Source organism: Scheffersomyces xylosifermentans (genome assembly GCF_036884685.1).
Source record: "Scheffersomyces xylosifermentans strain CBS 12540 chromosome Unknown RJT20scaffold_1, whole genome shotgun sequence".
Lineage (NCBI taxonomy): Eukaryota > Fungi > Ascomycota > Pichiomycetes > Serinales > Debaryomycetaceae > Scheffersomyces > Scheffersomyces xylosifermentans.
This window is the reverse complement of record NW_027042939.1, coordinates 2545263-2565223: the sequence shown is the minus strand read 5'-3', so window position 1 is coordinate 2565223 and position 19961 is coordinate 2545263. Positions and strand designations below refer to the sequence as shown.

General features: G+C 39.8%; 9 protein-coding genes across 9 annotated transcripts; 2 read left to right on the top strand and 7 right to left on the bottom strand. All coding sequences in view use genetic code 12, as the record gives it.

The window, feature by feature from the left end:
• Positions 1 to 353: 353 nt before the first annotated feature.
• RJT20DRAFT_124688 (uncharacterized protein) lies at positions 354 to 4298 on the bottom strand. The gene has a single exon (XM_064916316.1). The coding sequence runs from the start codon at positions 4192 to 4194 to the stop codon at positions 421 to 423; it is 3774 nt and encodes a 1257-aa protein (XP_064777503.1). The 5' UTR covers positions 4195 to 4298; the 3' UTR covers positions 354 to 420.
• A 900-nt stretch (positions 4299 to 5198) lies between these two features.
• On the bottom strand, positions 5199 to 6435 carry RJT20DRAFT_124687 (bifunctional 4-hydroxy-4-methyl-2-oxoglutarate aldolase/oxaloacetate decarboxylase). Its single transcript, XM_064916315.1, has one exon. The coding sequence runs from the start codon at positions 6180 to 6182 to the stop codon at positions 5325 to 5327; it is 858 nt and encodes a 285-aa protein (XP_064777502.1). The 5' UTR covers positions 6183 to 6435; the 3' UTR covers positions 5199 to 5324.
• On the bottom strand, positions 6436 to 7470 carry RJT20DRAFT_124686 (uncharacterized protein). Its single transcript, XM_064916314.1, has one exon. The coding sequence runs from the start codon at positions 7440 to 7442 to the stop codon at positions 6579 to 6581; it is 864 nt and encodes a 287-aa protein (XP_064777501.1). The 5' UTR covers positions 7443 to 7470; the 3' UTR covers positions 6436 to 6578.
• A 72-nt stretch (positions 7471 to 7542) lies between these two features.
• Positions 7543 to 8709, bottom strand: RPA34 (DNA-directed RNA polymerase I subunit). The gene has a single exon (XM_064916313.1). It carries the CDS (start codon positions 8521 to 8523, stop codon positions 7819 to 7821), a length of 705 nt encoding a protein of 234 aa, XP_064777500.1. The 5' UTR covers positions 8524 to 8709; the 3' UTR covers positions 7543 to 7818.
• Positions 8710 to 9768: 1059 nt separating this feature from the next.
• RJT20DRAFT_16360 (uncharacterized protein) lies at positions 9769 to 11069 on the top strand. Its single transcript, XM_064919176.1, has one exon. It carries the CDS (start codon positions 10113 to 10115, stop codon positions 11037 to 11039), a length of 927 nt encoding a protein of 308 aa, XP_064777499.1. The 5' UTR covers positions 9769 to 10112; the 3' UTR covers positions 11040 to 11069.
• On the bottom strand, positions 11069 to 11801 carry RJT20DRAFT_16367 (uncharacterized protein). Its single transcript, XM_064919177.1, has one exon. It carries the CDS (start codon positions 11648 to 11650, stop codon positions 11099 to 11101), a length of 552 nt encoding a protein of 183 aa, XP_064777498.1. The 5' UTR covers positions 11651 to 11801; the 3' UTR covers positions 11069 to 11098.
• Positions 11802 to 12770: 969 nt separating this feature from the next.
• Positions 12771 to 14135, bottom strand: MIR1 (Mir1p). Its single transcript, XM_064916312.1, has one exon. It carries the CDS (start codon positions 13941 to 13943, stop codon positions 13029 to 13031), a length of 915 nt encoding a protein of 304 aa, XP_064777497.1. The 5' UTR covers positions 13944 to 14135; the 3' UTR covers positions 12771 to 13028.
• Positions 14136 to 14925: 790 nt separating this feature from the next.
• CDL1 (Cdl1p) lies at positions 14926 to 17197 on the bottom strand. The gene has a single exon (XM_064916311.1). The coding sequence runs from the start codon at positions 16718 to 16720 to the stop codon at positions 15005 to 15007; it is 1716 nt and encodes a 571-aa protein (XP_064777496.1). The 5' UTR covers positions 16721 to 17197; the 3' UTR covers positions 14926 to 15004.
• A 671-nt stretch (positions 17198 to 17868) lies between these two features.
• On the top strand, positions 17869 to 19961 carry RJT20DRAFT_16300 (uncharacterized protein). The gene has a single exon (XM_064919175.1). It carries the CDS (start codon positions 18028 to 18030, stop codon positions 19759 to 19761), a length of 1734 nt encoding a protein of 577 aa, XP_064777495.1. The 5' UTR covers positions 17869 to 18027; the 3' UTR covers positions 19762 to 19961.

Here is a 19961-nt window from a genome sequence, read left to right as displayed (position 1 = left end):
AGCTTGCTAGCCAGGAAACTGGCGACACCATGCCTAGTTAGATGATCGAACTAAACTAGAAAATATCATATTCACTGGCCATCGGATGCCTCAGATCGAAGGAAAAAAAGAAACTCAAAGTATTCTCGTTCCTCACAGAATGTCACAAAATGTGACACACAACGGCAGAAACTATTTGCCGAAGTTAGAACCGAGCCAAAGCCAATGGATTTCTGCACCATAAAGCTAGAAGAGAATGTGAGGACATATTAGTGCATACTCCTTATGCTTAGACGCACATAGACAATCCTCCTGGAAAATCTCCCAATACAGAACAATCTCGTGTGCATCCGCCTACGACTACTAAATGGATTCCTGATTTTTATGTCATAAAATTCATAAAATGGGTTACTGCTGCATATATAAAGGTGCTATATATATCTACATCACCCAGTATTCGGCTGGATCATCCAAGTCATCATCCTCCTCTTCATCAACACGACGGTCGGCATTTTCCATCTCTTGATCATCGACGCTTGTAGATTCAGACCCATGTCTACCACGGGCATCGGCATTATAATCATCCGAGTCGTACCCGAAGCCCTCTCCACCACGATTGACGTCGATGGGGTGCAGCGATCTTGCAGATCCCGCGCCGCTAATACGCCTAACTCTCCTTACCGTATCATCAACGATCTCTATTGTCGATGTGCCGTCACCTAACCTAGGAACATTACTATTATTGGAAACACGACCCCCGCCTCTCAAAAGAGAAGTAATTTGGTGATTTGCAGTCTTGAGCTTTTCAAGCAAATCATGGCTATTTTGTATATCAAATCTCTTGGGTGCTGGCAGTCTCTCAATCCCAGTTTTCTTACTTTCAGACGATGTGCTATTCTTTCTACTGCTGCCGTTCTCTCTCCCCTTTCTCTCCTTTGTGGCTGATACCTTGTCAAATTGTTTGGCATACTGGTTGATCAACTTAACTAGCACTTCTCCAAAACCGAATTTCTGCAAATACACTGCGCGATCGCGAACAGTCAACTCGGCAGCACTTGCATTGTCGGACTGTTCCACTCTCCTATCGTTTGTACCTTCGCTGGCATTCGTATTTTCGGTATCCGAATCTTCAGACTCCTCAACGAGTATCCTTCTACTTGGAAGTGTTCCTGGTCTTAAATTATATCCTTCTACTGTATCAAACAAGTTATAGTTAGATCCCTCATGTACCGAGAAGCCATATGTGGAGTATTTCCATGTTAAGTTAATAATAATCCATACTATCGAAGATTTAATTTCATTTAGATTATTGTTAAGGTTGATTTTCTCGTTTAAATCTAACTTCAGGAAGAATTTGTCCAGCGGAGTTAAATCTAAAAATCTGATCCATAAATGTAAGAGCTCATCATCGGGAAATACGCTTCTTTTTATCTTATCAATGATAGTATACTTATGATCTTCGATGTAGTTGATCGAGGTCACCAAACCTACGTAGTCATCATTAAGTACTAATTTCATCAAGAACTCGTCATCCTCATCTATCGAGCCATCGAGGTTGGTAAAAATTTTCACATTACGGATAGTGGCGACGATATAATCAGACCATGTTCTTGGTAAATTGACTTGGTCTGCAAATGTGACGAAATCCTTTTCATAAGAATTTATCAAAATTGCATTGAAATTAGGCGAGCCAGCCGTAAAATTACGTAAAATGTCAAATGCGACCAACTTTTGCTGAGCTTTCAACTTTTTGACCTCCGTCGCTTCGTCTTCTCTGTAGTCACATAATCCGTAAGTCGTCTTCTGGAAGAGGAAAATCAAAGGGAAGTAGTCCAAAAGTTCCTTTTTGTTCTCGTTCGTCTCGTTGAACATGAAGTTCTTTATAACTCTTAAAATATTCAATTGAATTACATTCCTTTGAAAAATATCTTCATCACTCAACTTGTCTAGGTTGAAGTTACCAACTTCGGCAGAGGTTGTAGCATTCTGATAAATAATTGACAAACTCTGTAAGAAATTATCATAGTTCACAATGCTATATCTGAACGAAGAGAAATCCAAAATGAAATTGGCTAGAATTCCAAGGGCGGCTGCCTTATTGGTCATCTTCGCTCTCTTATTCAAATAGTAGGATACTTCTACCTTGTCTTTCTTGTGCAAATTGTTGAAAAAGTCTCCAATCTGATCCGATGTTTCATAACTTTTGAGTATTTGAAGGAAGTTTGTTATCAAGCCTCCAGCGGTATCCTTAGATCCTTCTTTTGTAATGAAGCTTTGGATAGAGTTGCACTCCACGAAAAAAGTTCTCAATGTAGACACCGAACGTGAAAGAGATCTTACGAGGTAGAAACAATTGGTGAAAATGGAACTATCAATCAATGTTCTCACAATTCCCAAGTTTCGACCAAACCACGGTAAATCTTTCTTTGGCACTGGCTTCAGTCTTCTGCGTGGATGCAACAAACGGTATATCAACTGGATTTGCTTTAAGAGGAAATGGTAGTTATCTATTACTTCAAAGATAATTTGAGGTAAAAGTGACAAGTTCTTCGTATTCTCAGTCGGATAACTAATAATCCTATGTCTATACTCTTCTGTAGAGCTCGTATAAACACTCAACAACAATAGCAAGTCAGCAATTGAACTATCATCACGCACAGTACTCAACAAAGCTGTGAAATCCACTACAGTATTTCCATGCTTAGAATTTTTCTTCAAAATCCGTAATGCTTTCAAAAGCTGGCTATTCTTAAAGATCAATTCTAGGTTCTTCACCACTTTTAGGTCAATATTAGCATCCTTTATTTCATCATTTAACAAGGGATATTGCGAACACAAGTCAGCCAAGATACGACCCGGCGAGTAGAGATACATAGGAAGATCCGCTATAGCCCTTGCAGTCCTCTGGTCGTAGAATTTCCCGTCATTATACAGGGGTTTAGAAACCTCGTTATCTAGTTCTAGCATTTCAATGATCTTGGGGAAAAGTTTTGTGTAATTTTTGAATATCAAGCGGTCATCCATCTCGTTGGAAGGTCTGAAGTTGTTGAGATAGAAGAAGATTAGGTTGAGGGCTGCAAGATTGATCGTTCTGTCATCGTATTTAACTAGTAATAGCAATGAAAGGTAGACGTTGATAGATAAGACCACCACGGACGACTTCAATGGGGTCCTTGATAAGTTAGGCGTAATACTACTGGATGTAGTAGCAGCAGATTTGGTCAGCGAATTAGCACTGATAGGCGACGCCATTAGTATATCATAATCATTGGCCTTGAAGAAACTGAAAATTTGGGCCGTGCATGTAATTAATTCCACCAATAACAGAGGATTGATGTTCGTTCTTATTAAAATTTTGTTTAGCTCAATATTAGGCAAATTTGTATCCTCAAATGCCAAATGGTTTAGTATCTCAGGTGACGACGAGAACTGGGGGAAATGGGTAGAGACAATGACATCACATTCCCTCAGGAGCCTCTTGAGAAGAGCTGTGAGTAGAGTTATTATGGACGCTATGCTGTAGGTATTGTTGAGTCTAGTACCAGATAACATGATAGGAACGAGCTTCAACAGCTTGATAAGTAACGACCAATTGGTTCTGGCATAGTCCGGATTCTCCCCAATGATTAGCAACGACGTGATAAATCTCCATAGTTTATCTGAAGTAACGGTATGGTTCCTGATATTTGCTAGGTTAAGGAAAATATCCAAACAATAGTTGATCAATGCTTCGACCTTTTTGGCTATGATCTCCTTGTTGGGAGCGTCGTTGCGATCAGCGAATGATAAAGGCACAAACTTCTCCATGAAGTAGTTGAGAAGCTGTACTATTGGGTTTATCACATCTTCTAGCGACTTTAAGCATGTAGTGATATTCTCATGCTTATTAGTATTCACTTCACTAATGAACAGACAGAGGATATTGATGATAACCGCCTTTCTCTCCAAGTCGTCTAAGAATTCGACGCTGTTGAGAGGATGGGGATTTGTGGGCAGCGAAAATGATGTCAGAGGTGACGAATCCAGTACGATACGCAAAATTTGGCTTTTCACATCGTTCACCAACGTCTGGATGAACCGTACATCTCCCACTAGCTTGAATTTGAGGTCCTTGTTGCCTATGAGCAGCACCCGCAATTCCGATAGGTCTCTTGGCGAGTCTGAGTACGACTCCGGGCCACTGATGTCCACGTCTGTGTCCAAATCAAGAGGCATGGCGAACGGAGTGGCAAAAGAAGAATAGAGAAGAGACAGTAGCTAACACACAAGAAAAGAAAACAACTCCTTTCTGACTTCTCTCTTCTTGTTCGTGAAGGCAACCGCTGTAAAACAGTGACATTCCCACATTTTGTTAGTGAGAGATACAGAGTGTATATAATCCGGGGTAGAGATATGGGTCTTATTAGGGAAGGAATGTAAGAGTAGTAGTTAGTGGGAGTTATTGTAGTTTGTTGGGGGTGGGAGGTGTTTATCATTAGAGTAGAAATGTAAGTGAATGTAGTTCATTAAGAATATTTATATGGTGAGTCTTTAATGTGTTCTTAAATGTGTCTTTGTGTCTTTGTGTGTGATGGTGGTGATGGTGGTGGTGTATTGTTAGTGTCGTTTGTTGAGCATTGAAGAATTCTGTGAGTGCAACTCATTTAGTGAGAGTTAGTGGTAATGCCATATTTAATTTGTGAGACAAAAGGTGAGAGAGAGAGGATTTAGCGAGAGATTACAGGGTTACGTCATGAAGCCTCAGGGAGAGAAGCGAGTTTGACTACAGTGAAAATGCAGATAATAAAGAGAGTAGAAGAGTAAAAACTACTACCAACATTCTTGAATCACAAATAACAAGATTCTTGTACATTCACATTTTCATGGTGTATGCCAAGGTGTATATCCGTTATTCATAAAAACCATGGCTCAATTGGTAATTTGGCGCCGGGATTTAAAATTTTTGATGGACGGAACGCTACCATATGAAAAGTAATGGATGAATGTTCTACAATGGCACAATAGTGGTTTGTTTAGCAAAACAGATTGCTTTTGATATACATATTTATATTTATATATATATAAATAAGGTATTGAATTCGACAAAGCAAAGACGTCTCAGAATGACATGGATTTACAAAAAACCTATAATTTAAGACCTTGGCTTTACAAATACGCTGCCCTTGTGGTCTTATTGTTGCTTTAATTTAGATTTAATTTACATTGATGAAACAATTGCAATGATAATGTCAGCACTATGTCTTTTACTACAATAATAAATTTTTCAATAAATATATCAATAAATATATTTCTTCTCGAGCTTCTAATCTAACCATTTCCCAAGAATACTGAATGGCAGATATTCTTTATATCTTACTACGCCAGAGATCCTGTGACTCTTTAGCTGGCTTTCCACTCTTGATATCAGCTGCAACCTTCGTATCAGCGTCTACACGCTTAGGAATGTAGTCCAATACGCTTTCTAATTTGTCATCGTCTGGCAAGCGAACAACACCGTTCTTATCGGCAATGATATAATCTCCAGGATTAATTGTAAGAACTTGCTCTGGTTTACTCTCCTCCAAGGTGGGAACCTTTACCTGCAATGGAACATCAATACCCACAACTTTTACCAATGGACCAGGAGCACTTGTTCCTACCCCATACGACCAAACAGGATATTCCAAATCGTTGTGCTCGTCTAAATCTCTGATTCTACCAAGAATCACAGAGCCATTGGCGCCTAAATACTTAGCCCTGGTTGACATCAAGCCACCATAAAGAGCATTATTGACCTTAACATAAGGAGCATTAATTAGCTGTGCTTCCAAGGGCAAGCCTAGCACCACTATACTGCCCGGAGGCACAATATCAATGTATGACCCCTTAATAGCAGGTCTAGGGTCAGACTTAGGTGCATAGAGTACAGTGAATGCTTTCCCAACTGCTGAGCTTTTGTCTCCTACCAATGGTGACCTGTTAACCAAGTTTGGGATGAAACCACCGTCTGCGATACCGTGTTTGTTCAATGAGTCGGAAACGTCACAAGGAGTAAAGTTAGAAAGAAGCGAAATCACCTCTTTCTGGGCCAATTTCTTCGATACTGACATATTAATCCAAGTAAGAGAAGAACAATTACTAAGAAACCATTTATCAATTTGAAAAGAAGACTCAATTTGAAAAGAAGACTTATTCTCCACTATTATATGAAGTGAAAATCTCATCCTCCCTCCGCAATTCGGTATTACTGTGAAAATAACTTCTGTGACACTACCCGCGATTAGGATGAAAATTTCACAGCCATTGGGATAAGAAGTATGGTGATCTGAGAGATAAGTTTGGAGTGTCCTATAGAGATCTTATAGGATGTAACCTTGAGAGATCGAGTGAGGAAATATACACCATGGTGTTTGAATGGGTGAGAAAGAAGTATTTTGTAGTGATTCTGATATCATCATATTACACTATGTTTCGCATCATATGTACTTCTTAAATAGTACAATAATACCGTTAATTATACTTTGACTATTTACAATATCAATAGAGACATAAAGTATATAAAAAGTGCTGCTCTCTTGATAGCACCATCCTGCTTAAACTATGTAAAGGAAATTCGCTCCTTAATCATCCAAACTGAGTCTCCCCTTCAATTTCTTCAATCTGTCACTATCCATGGCTTCTCCGAGTTCTCCATTTTCGTCAGACATCGACTCCGTAGAAGTAGGTGGTGCATTTCTATGTCCAATTTCACCGTCCTTAGCCTTCTCCTCCATGATTACAGTATTGGTGGCCACCTTAAATCTCGTACCAAGCTCTTTCACGAAATTTGGGTGCAACTGGAAGTCAAGAATAATTCTTCCGTCGTCTATTCTAGGATCATGAATGTCATTTATAATGGCTCCTAAGGTCCTAGGATGGACCATTGTTCGTATAACTTCATGGCCATTGCCACCATTACTGCTATGTGAAAGTGGCCCATGGGGATCCATTTGTGATTGGAGCTCTTTCTCTCCCTCTTCGAATAATTGCTTCCTGATCAGTAATTGTTTAAGAGCCATAGATTCCTTTTTCAACAATGGATCTTGTTCTAGAGATATGGAATGGATTTGCTTACCCAAGTTGTTGATCGAATTTACATAGTTCTTATCATATGGATCAGTACCTTCCACTTGAGGATCCATACCATCTTTTCCCTCTGGCAGATGTTGATTTGTATTGTGAACAGTCATCTGTTTTGATGCCAATTTCTTCTTGAGCTTTGCAGAGTCAAATGAAATATTTGAAGGGGAATTGACTGTTCCTACTGGTGATTGGTTTAGGCTCTCATCTGGTGTATTTTGTTCATTGTAATGATGTTGGAACTTCTCCTTCAATGCTTGAGGAGGCAATTGATTCACACCTTGCGATCGATTTATATTTTTTGTTGCCGTTTCCGACACTGATTTACCAAGCTTTCTTACTGGTTTAGAAGCTCCAGCACCCATATTGTATGTAAATGAGGATGTTGCTTATGATACAAAGGAATAATGGAATCTCCACCTATCATTTTTCACGCTGTCAAAAAATTAGCGAGAACAAAAATTCGCACCGACTAAATCTTGAGCCGCACCGCCCTAAAACTGGATCTACAATAGATGCAAAATTTCAGTATACTACTATTTTGAATGTGTATTTAAATGTACATGAGTCTAAAGAATAAATGCAAAACAATGGGGTACTTGATGGTAGAAAATGCAATTCATGTATCCATAAAGCTCCTGGATTATCAAATGAAATGAAATGACAGTAAGTTCAACGACAGCATATTCTACTATTATCGATAACATGGACTGAAAATAGGTCCAAATATTCGTCATTCTATTAATGCTTCTCTTTTCTTTCTTTCTTCTCTTTCTTCTCCTTTTTCTCTTTCTTTTCCTTCTTTTCCTTCTTGCTCTTCTTCTCCTTCTTGGGAGATGAGTCATCGGTCTTTGCTTTTTTCACGGATTTTCCATCATCTTCAGCTTTTCTCTTCCCGTTTATCTCTACAGGCTTGGCCTCTTCATAATCTTCAGCTCCATATCCAGTTGGGAAGTGTCTCATTCTCAAGCCATCCACCTTCTCTACTTCTTGCCTTTGTATGACGACTTTGTCGTAATTGATTTCTGGAATATGCACAGTTTCTCTTAAATTGTAGAAACGAGAGATGGTCACACTCTCCAATGGAGCGAATGGAGCGTCCTTCTTGTTGTTGACCAATATGGTATATTTGCGATTGGTGGTGGTATCCTCTGATAATAACTCCTCGTTGACTTGGTACAAACGCTTGTTAACCTCAACAGGACTTGGGCCATTGATTATTGACGTAGATGTGAAAGAAACAGGCAAGTTCTTTAACTCCTTGACAGGAAATCCCTTTGGAGTCTTGATAAGCCAAATTTCCTTATTTTTGATATTAGCGGCCTTGGGGAAGGCTGAAGAAGCTGAATTGGAGATCTTCTGGAAGTGTTTTGGGGCCTCGAAAACAGCCTCCTCGGAATCAGAGTCCGATTCTTGCACATACTCGGTCGACTTGTACGAAACCATTATTTACTCCGCTTACTGGTACGTTATATATTCGAAATTAGGTTGTCTTTCACTCTTCTGTTAAACCCTACTGAATCAAAAAATTTCAAGCATCTCATCCATAAGTCACATGATAGAAAATCACGCTCCCGATCATGTGAATAAAGTCATGTGATTTAATCCTGCATGTTACTGTGTGTAGGCGATAGTGATGTTGAATAGATGAAGATTGAATTGAAGTGTGTATGAGTAAATAAATGAGAATTTTATACTTTCATCTATGTTGTGTATAGTTTACTGCCGTGGATGGATAATTTTCAGGCGCCCTAGGAATACGCTATTTTATTGAAAGACTACTTGGAATAAACTCTAAAGCCGTTTGCAGAACGGAAATCAAGGCATCAAAATGCATTCAATAAAGTCACGTGCACCCACGGCGCAGCCAAGAAAAAGAGGCTAAGCAGCAATAGAGACGGATATCCATACCTGGAATACTGATAGTATGAGATTTTGACAGCCGAAATGGTCATGAAAATTTCTTGAAGATCCGAATCAAGGAGGCACATTAGTGAAAGCCATGCTGAAAACAATGAATGAATGAATGTGAGATGCTAAAAGATGTGGTTGAAGTATTTTGCAACTTAAATGATGTCAAACAACAGTTCCCATTTCAGCCTAACAAGTGAATCCCACCTTATCAATTCAATTTGAGAACTCTATGAAAGGCATAGTCATAAATGTGTCATTATCAATGTATTGAAAGGACCATAAATAGTTAAAAGTACAACGTAATTGAATTCGTGAACCCACCATGTAATTTTCAGCCTTCCCAGTTCGCAATCTTCTTCCGAATGAAAATCGCTTGCGCCCACTTGAAACTTTAATTCCGCTACAAGACGATAAGTGCATTTGGTAGCACATCGGTGGCTTTGTAGCTACTTGTAATTCTGTGGTCTCCACTATGGCGATAACTTACATACGAAAGACTGGTGGCTGGAGCAACCACAGAAGAACGTTCCGCAGTGGTCAAGTTGAATTGCAATGGCATGCATGGGGGTACAGATGGATCATTTCCAGATGCATTGTATTGGAGACTTACTCGGCTGAGAAGTAGAACCCGCCTTTCCTAAAAGGATTCAAATAAACTGAAACAATGCATATATTTGACCTGTATGTGAATACCGTTGCAGCCAGTCATTCGTAAATGCCCCCAAATTGTTTATCAGTCACGGAGGGCCCTAAAATTTGTGAGAATGTGGATGGATTTGCGAATTTAATAGGTATCGTGTTGTAGCTACGCCTACGGCTCAACAATATTAAGTTATACTAACCGCGACAAGCCACTCCACATGAACACCGTTGATGCGCGTAGATTACATGGCTGTAAGCAATTTAGTATTTCAGATGAAAATTAAGTTTTGATAATGCCGTTGGTCGTCATTCAAAACCACTTTTTATTTGTATCCGAATTCTGCAAGTGATCACCAATAGATATTACAACTCTCGGTAAACTCACAGTTCAGTAAACCAAATCAGATAATATAAAAGCAAGTAGAAATGTCTCAGATTGAACTAACTTAAGTGAAAACCAATTGAATCAATTAAAGTAAATGTCATTTAAATTCGAAAATTCTGGAATTGCAGCTTCAGTCTTCTTGGCCCTATACGTTGTGTATACGGCCTTAACTATAAAGATAGTCCACAATGAAGGGTGGAACACAATCTACACTTCCCTCTTAATTCATGGTGTTTTCCGTGTGGGTGGACAATTATGTGGAGTCGCTTTTGCTGCTATTGGGTGGGATCAATTCGGTTGGTTAATTGGTTATTTGGTTCTTTCAGCTGAAGGATATTTTGTACTTATCTTAACAGCATACCATCTTATTGCCAAAGCACAATATCAAGTTGTCGGATACTCCTGGATTAGACCCAACCAAGCTGATATTAAAGCTAAAGTAGCAGCTGCCACTACCGCAAGAGGACGCTTTTGTGCTCGCGTCACCCCAGCCCGTGTGTTCCATGCTGTTTTAATCCCTGCAAATGCTTATATCATTTCCGGTGGCTCTATGTTAGCTGGCTTGTCAGCAGATGAGCTAAACAATGGCTCCTCTAAAGTTAGTACCTCTAGAGGATTGAGAACTGCAGGACAGGCAGTCTTCTTAGCTCAGACAATTGTGGCCGTAGCTTTTGCCATTAAGTGCTATTTTAATGAGAAAGTCAAACATTACAACATCATTGCAGTCTTCATTGCAGCTCCTTTCCTTCTAGTTAGAGGTATTTTCGGTATTCTTTCGATTTTTGTCGATAAAATGGATTACTACTTGATTACAAATTACACAGCAAACGGATTATCACCTTCTTTTGTTGCTTTCGAATATTGTTTGGGTACTTCAATGGAATTCATTACCGCACTGGTGTTTGTATTAACATATTATATTGAAAGAAGACAGCTAAGAAGAAAAGATCTCGAGGACATCAATAGCGATGTTGCGAAACTTATTAAGATAGAAGATAAAGATAAGGACGATCTGGAGTAACTGGAGTGCTGAGAACTCATACAGGCCCGTTTGCTTGAAGTAGTTTAAAAAAAATTTTATTAGGAGAATACATCATTCTTGTTTGTTGATGGATTATAGTTCACTGTAGCAGATACCTGTACCAACAAGGTTACGTTAAAGCCTGGTCCAAACTCAGGGCAAACGTTTGTGCCATTAAAAAAGTAGATATCGTACTCTCCTCTATATCCTCCGCTAGGACATGCTAAGAAGGTAGACGAATTTTGAAATGTCAAGAGGGATTCGTTGATTCCAAAATATCCCAGGGCTTCTTCTTTCGAGTTGATATTTGAAGTCAATCTCAAATTTTCATCGACAATGACGCCAACTGACGAAGGCTTTGGATCCGTAGCTTCTGGTATATTCAAAACGTAGCCTTCATTACCTTTGATTCTGCCAAAAAAGGCAGGAGCATCTGCTCGCAACTTGAGATCCACTCCATCAAATTTGACTAAGTTAGCTTGGAACTGGGAACCATTATGAGTAGCAATTAAGGAAAAGATGGGAGATGTCGGTTGATAAATACGCTTTGACAACGGAATAGCAGCGGCAAAAATAGAGAAGTAAAAAAGTATGGTAGTTGCAACGATCATGTTCTCTCTGTATGTTTAGCTGGTATGCATTTAAATGAAAATAAGTCTTTAAGACGGTTTTTACCTCATTATATAGTAAATAATCTTGTTAGCTTCTATGTATATGATTTATTTACGAGTAAGTTAATGTCGTCTCATGTAAGTGGTTGATAGAAGTCTGGTAGAAGCGTATGAAGTAGTACGCTCGCAAAAACAAGTTGCTGCAATTTCCTTTGACAAAAGGTGACGGTGACTTTTCAGCCACATATGGCACAAGAATCATATTATACTTGGGGTTAGCAAAAACAGAACTTTTGCAAGCAATGAGAAATGAAATTCTTAGGCCCTTTAAGAAATATATATCTTTCCATATTTATGATGCAGAGATGTTGATGCTCGAAAGCGGAACTCTGCCTAAAATCTTGATTGTCCTACTTCAACTTACATCAAAAGACATCTGCTCGCAAAGACAAACACAACATCCAGCATTATCGAAATAGCCAGCTCATTTGACACATTACTTTGCGTCATCACGCCAGATCAAATAAATAGTCAATCACACGAAGCATTTGCAACCAGTTTTTCGATATTCGTGTTTCCTTACCAACCACTTCCTAATTCAGAATACTCTTTTGGCACGTGTATTTAAAAACCGGAAGTACCACTGCACACAAGATAACCCCGATAAAGCTTATATCAATAGAGGGACATAAACGTGATTCCCGGCGTTTTTTCGGGACCTGACAATTGAGGAACCACAATCAGGAAAATCTTAAAACAACTACCATGTTACAGGTTCCTGCTAATGCCTAAACATATTGTATTTACCGCTATAGTTACCATATTGACGTTTTCTGGGTTGCAGTTGTTCAATCTCCGACGCCGTGTCGCTCGGAGTTTATAGACGAGGTCGCATATCAGACAAGGTAACTGTCAACATCTTAAGGGCAGAATAATAGAACTTTACATCTCCGAACCGCCGATGAGATCATAATTGAAATTTCAACTTGTATGCAGGCCGATGTAAAATTATTTAGCAATATGAAGAAGTTTTGGAAGACTATGATGACGACGATAGCAAATCAAGCAATCAAGTTGGTAGAGAGTACAGAATGCAAGTAAAACACTCTGAAGCTATGGATACTACACCAGATACAATCATTTCTAATATTTCAATTACTCTAAATTCAATTTTCCACCTCTTCAGCTATAAACAGGAAATCATAAAAACCTCTATCAATAATATGTACCAATGACCAGAACTGCTAGCCACAACGCAACCGCGTCTTATTTTAGTGTATACAATTAAACATAAAGAATGATCAAGAAGTTTGTACGGGGAATGAAGCTTTTATAGTCTATGGAGTGTATCTAGCACGCACATTTACCAGTAGTTGGCTTACAAATCGACGGCTGGAGGACATCCCAAAGTCTTCTTCAAAGAACCGTAGATGGTGAATTGCAAGGAAGTCAAGGTACCGACCATGACCAATCTTGTTGGCAAACCGGCGAAAGAACCAGTGAAACCTAATTGCTTAGCTAATTGGATCAAAAGACCGACGGTAGATTGACCTGGAGCCTTCTTGGTCTTGTTGACCTTAGACAACAAAGTGTCAGCTGGTTGGGAAACGATGGCAGCAGAACAACCGGCAATGACACCGGCACCCAAGTTGATGAAAGTGTTAGTAGAGTTAGACAATTCGGACTTTGGAGTTGGAATGGCACCGTAGATGGCAGCAGCGGCTCTCTCGAAAACCAAGAACTTAGCGATGTTGTAAGGAATTTGCTTGAACAAGATTGGGGTGAAACCATTGTAGAAAGCGGCGACACCTTCCTCCTTGGCAATTCTGGAGAAACCACCGATCAAACCGTTAGCAAAGGTTGGTTGAGAAACCAATCTAATTCTGGTAGCTTCCAATGGACAAAGAGCAATGTCAGCGAAGAATTCAGCCAAAGCAGCGGAACCAATGTAGACGGAGTTCTTGTACTTCTTGGCGGTGTCGTAACCAAGGTACTCAATGAAGGTCTTCTTGAATAATTCGTAACCACCGAACTTGAAGGCACCTTGCAAGGAGTAACCCAAGACAGTTGGACCTAAACCGGTCAAAAGAGCACCAGCACCCTCAGAAGAGACGACTTGCTTGAAAGAACCGATCATACCCTTGTTGTAGACAGTTGGCTCCAATTGGATTCTGGTCTTAACCACATCGATTGGGGTCATGGCACCGTGGGTAATACCACATCCCATAGCACCAGCCAAGGCAAAGGAAGCGTAGTCACCAACGGAGAATTGAGGAATGGTTGGAGTGGACATTCTGTCTGGAATATGTATCTATATGGGTGAGTCTATGAATAAATAGAAGAACTATAATATATCAAATATTATAATACACGCTGACAAAGAAGAAAAACTGCTCTATCGTTGACGTTGCCAACAATCGAGAATTACTGGTATTTAAATAAACGCTTTCAGGCGTTGAGAGTGATGAAGTGAACATCCCAATCGGGAGCACGAAGAAAAAGAAAAGAAACAAAGAAAAATTTGGGCCGGTGGATATCGGAATATGAAGGATTTTTACACACGGGACGAGTGTGCGGCGGGAATATGGGTGATGTGATTGGTGGGTTAATCACGCGAAAATGCAGACTCGGTGTGTGGTGGCCGGCTAAGTAGCTGCAAATTGCAACCAGGGTGGGAGCAAATGGGAGCAAAGGGGGAGCATGAATCAACAAAGGTGAAAGGTGGACGGGATCGAGTCAAGGCAGAGACTGGGTAAAATAATCAAGAACGGCGTAGGGATGCCATTCAAACCAAACTGACAAATGTGCGTCTAGTTGTCAGCCGTTCAGAATGTTGTTGCACAAGCGAACAGGGATTGAATTCCGGTGGAAGGCTTACCACTGGGAATGGAAAAGTTGCTGCAAAGTTGCCATTTTGGGTTTAGTCGGTTATGCGTATGCTTGGAGAACTCCACATGGAAGGGAAGTAAGATGGTTACACGGACTTATCGTTATAGATAGTTAGATACAATTGGCCCCGATATCAGGTAGAGGCAGCGATGATGATTATTCCTGATTACAGGACAGACTGTGGTCGCTACAAAGTCTGAAATTCCCTTCTATGAGCCGATCAATTTTTTGAAATTTTAATACTCCTATGATAAATAGGTACTAATAGGTACTGAATATGGACTTGTCATTTTGGCTCACTATTGGAGTCCGTATCAGTGTTCAACCATTTTTTGTCTAATTAAAGTCGATCCCCTTCCCTTATGTACATTCTACACCTTAAAATAGATAAAGGATTGCAACATTCTAATTGTGCAATGCAACAGCCAATATATTAGTAGACTATTTAGAAGAGATACTCCGGCTCTATTTATATACTCCCAAACGCTGCAAAGCCTCCGTATCTTGTAATGCAATCATAGCTGCCTTCTGTGCCGCTATCTTTTTATTGACATCGTAACCTGTTGCCAAAAGTGTCAGATTCACGATAATCAGAGCTTGGTACTCATGCAGAGTCTTCGAATACTGATAAATGGGGGTCAAGTGGTTTTGACCCAATAATGCATACAAATTGTTCCTAGCATTATTATCCACTTGAGACAAGCTTGGATTTGAGAACTGGCTTGCATAACCTCCATATGGTGTGGCCGGCTTTGAAGCAAAAGGTGGTATGACTACACCTGCGTGAGTTGGTCTGGGAATAGAAGACAATTCTGATGCATATGAAGGCTTAGACTGTGCTTGTGAATGAATTGATTTTGGTGTTGAATTTTGTGAGTTAGTATGAAATGATGATCCCATAGTTTGTGCAAAGCTTGAAGGCGGAGAATTACGATACCCCAAAGCATTCAGCGAACCTCGAGCCACTGTCGAAGCTTCGTACTCCTTATTTTTGTTATATACATCAAGAAGAATGGAATTCATCTCATCAGCCTTCAGTGGATCGTCCATTATTCCCATTGCTGCATTAGCTTTTGCATCTTCGAAGCTTTCAGAACTGGTGCCAACCCCTATGGGTCTACTGTTGACTAGTACCTGGGCAATATATGGGTCCGACTGTAACTCTACAAACTCTAAACTGGCTTGGTATGCTGGTAACAGATAAAATGTGGTAATCTGTTGGAAGATCAAGTTCAACTCAGCAAGCTTTTGCTTTGCACGTGTCTTTAAACCGGTGGTTTGCATCAATGCTGGTTCATATAACTTCATGACCCAAAATTTGAGATCCTTGTCACTATATCCATCCAATGTAAGCCCTGCAAGATAGCTTAGGAAGATCTTGCTGAAAACACTCAATTTTTCATTTAAGTCAATTTCATATGACAAATTGTACTTATATGAATCCACTAAGTTGTATGTAAAAGCAAATTTTGTTAATACTGTATTGGACATTAACCTGTGACGGAAAACGTATAACTCTTCCTCAGGAAAAGACGGAAGTGCTTCATCCAAGATATCTGTCAAAAGATGCTCCAATAATGCCCTCCCACGAAAAGCAAGTTTTCCATTATGAGAGTTATTAAACTCATGTTTAGCTCCGGACTCCAGTTCTAAGTAGTCGCTAGATTGTCGATACGATTTGTCTGTTGTTATTCTGATGAGGAGAGTTTCGTTGGAAATAGGTGGAAGTGCTGGTGGGTATGATATAATCTCTATGGACTTCTGTCTTGCAGGAGTTGCCAATTTGAGAGATTCAAGTTCCTTTTTGAGGGGCTCGGGCAAGGATGCCATAGAACTAGCAGGATTATAGTCTAGAAAGTAAGATGTAAATTTGTCAGATTTGCTTCCCTTCATGTTGATTTTAGATAATGCTAAAAGCATTGGTAAACGTCCATCTTCGTACAACTGTCGTAAGCGGACACCCAACTTGATATGGGGAGCAGCAAAGAACCCGTTAATACGCTCCATTAGAATTCTGGCTTCTGGGACCGTTGAGTTCTTTAAACTGTCAGTCAATTCAATGTATTCCTCGGGAGTTGGTGCCTTTGTTATAACCTGATTAAGTGCTGCTTGCATTTGAGAGATGCTGCCCTTGACCGTGTTGAGGTCTTCAGCCCATTCAGCCAAATTACGATGTGACATGGCTGATGAGGACAAAGGGTATGTTATGCAGAGGTCAAAAATAAAAGTATATAATACACCGATCTGATCCTATTCTTTACGATTCAATTGAATTCGTTAAGGCCAAGTGATCACAAGAAAAGAACCACGTCAATGTAGTATAGACAAAAGTGATGATTTTATTTTACAAGTCAGAGAAGTCCACACCAAACAACGACTGAACTCGAGACCGCGTCTAATTCCTCGGTGTCTGATGAAAGCTATTCTGTAAACAAACAGTCATTGGGTTCTTAGTTATGTTGGTTAACCGCTGTGTAAGAATGTCATATTTTCAACACCAGAAATGTCGCGAGTCGTTCCGATGTGCGACATCTTTGTATATATGATTTAGTAGCACATTTATGGCTAGATGAAGGGCTTTAGAAAAAGATCTTATTTGACAGCTCATTTAATAGGAGTAGAGCTTTATAATGGAGTAAGACTGGGGCAAATCTAGACAGATAATAAGATTCGAAAAAAAAAATCGATTTTTCGATTCTCCTTATAATTGCATTGATGAAAGAAATATACGGCTATTACTTGTTACAATGGTATACTCTCGAACTAATAAACTGCAATATTTACGACAGAATTCAGCACACCTTGCCGTAGAGTTGTGCATAATGTTATAACAGCACTTAAACTTCGGTTGCCCTTACTACAATATAACCCAAAAGCTATATCCACCCATGACTACAGTCTTACTTTCTCACCCCCTCCTCCACTCTATGGAGATGTCTGCTCCAACTCCGATCCTGTAGCAACCGCAAAAACCCTGGAAAATTTCTCGTTTCTTTTTCTGCTGCTTTTCTGTCCCGCCTACAGAAAATTTTATACTCGCACGATCATTTTTAGCATCCATTTATTAGAGCAAATCACAAAATTTTTCTTATAAGATGTTTATTCTTCTTATGGATTGAAAATTCGTAATACTCTGGAGAAATATAAATAGTTTGTTCTCTGCTTGGCATTCGAAGAAATAAGATTAAAGTTTAGATTTTGATCTCATTGTTTCTTCCGTTTGTTCTTTTTTGATATTGCTCAGTCTCGTTGTTCTTGCAACAGTTGCCAGTTTGCTTCATTTTACTTGTTATATACATCAGTCTAGGATTACCGGAATGGCCTGCTGACTGAACCCACTATAACCAGGTTTTTTTTTCTTTCATCTTATACTACTTAGACAGAAGAGAAAGTTTTGTTTTTAGACCCATCCAAAATAAAATAGGCTATTAGTCTTATTATCCACTTATTTTCGTTGCAATCCCCCCCAGAAATAACGATATTTCAAAATGAGCTCTCTTGAAGACACCACCAAGTACTATGATGATAACTACATCCCGGGTACTACCAATATTTTGGTTGGTAATGACAGTTCCTCCATCGAGACCTCCACCAGTGCCAGACCTTTGAAAAGAACCAAAGATGGCCTTATTTTAATGCCGCAACCTTCGGACTCTCCAAATGATCCCTTAAACTGGTCTTTCACCAGAAAGTTATGGCACTTTGTATTGTTATCCTTCATCACTGCTTTGACTGCAGCCACTTCTAACAGTGCAGGTGCTGCCCAAGACTCCTTGAACGCCATATACGGCATTAGTTACGATGCCATGAATACCGGTGCTGGTGTTCTTTTCATCTTTATTGGATGGTCTTGTATTTTCTTTGCACCTGCCTCATCCCTTTACGGAAGACGTATTACTTACATTGTTTGTCTTCTTGCTGGTACTCTTGGATCTGTTTGGTTTGCTCTGTCCAGAAGAACAGCAGATACCATTTGGTCTCAAGCTTTTGTAGGAATGTCTGAAGCTTGTGCTGAAGCACAAGTTCAACAGTCTCTTTCAGACATCTTCTTCCAGCATCAATTGGGTTCCGTTTTAACTGTTTATATCTTGGCTACATCCGTCGGTTCATTCTTAGGTCCATTGATTGCTCATTTGATCTCACAGGCCCAATCGTTTAGATGGGTTGGTTGGTGGGGTGCCATCATCTGTGGTATCACGCTTGTTGTAGTTCTTTTTGCATGCGAAGAAACAGTGTTTGACAGAAGAAACTACTCTGCGGTGTTTGAATCTTCCAAGTCCGTTGAAGAGCCAATTGAAACCAGCGGAACTGTCGACGAAAAACTCATTGAGGAAAAGTACCTTGACGAGGAGAAGTCGGAATCGAACGCTAAACAAATAGACTTTGGCTCTCCAGAAGGAATTCAACAAGAAGCAGTTGATGTTGAGGACGGAAAGGAGAAATTGACACCATTCCACAAAAGAATTGCTCTTATCACGCCATCACCTTATCTCGAGGGATATGGTTTCTTGCAATACCTTAAGAGGTTCATTGTGTACTTCAAGGTTTTCACTTTACCAGCAGTTTGGTTATCTGGTCTCTTGTGGGGTTTACAAGATGCTTACATGACCTTCTTTTTGACAACACAAGATACCTACTTCTACGACGAACCATGGAACAAGTCTGAGACAGGAGTCGCAATTATGAACGTGGCAACCTTAATTGGTGCTGTCATCGGATGTTTTACTTCTGGAATGTTATCGGACAAACATGTCTTGTGGATAGCCAAGAAAAACGGTGGTTTGTTTGAGCCGGAGTACAGATTGTGGCTCTTGTTCGTAACCTTAATCATTTCACCTGCTGGTTTGATCATGTTTGGTGTAGGTGCCGCAAGAGACTGGCCATGGCAAGTAATCTACATTGGTTTAGGTTTCATTGGTTTTGGTTGGGGTTCTATTGGTGACACTGCTATGTCATATCTTATGGATGCCTACCCAGCCATTGTCATCCAGGGAATGGTTGGAGTTTCCATTATAAACAACACCTTAGCATGTATCTTCACATTTGTTTGTTCATACTGGCTAGATGGTGCTGGAACAGCCAACACCTACATTGCCTTGGCCGTCATTGACTTTGTCTCAATTGCTTTTATTGTTCCAACTTTGTACTTCGGTAAGACTTGGAGAAAGGCTACCAAGAAGACCTACCTTGAGATGGTTGAGTTGACACAAGGTATGGGTTAAACGATTAATTGCAACTACATCGTTTTCCAGTAGATTTCAACATGAAAGTTTCCTTCCAAGAGCTGTCTATAATCATGAAAATTTTGCATCTTTAATACATTTCATTTAATTAAACTACCCTCCTTTAATATTTAGAAGTAATACAAGCAGATCTACATTCATATCCATGTCTCATATTCTCCGGAATCTACAACAATTGT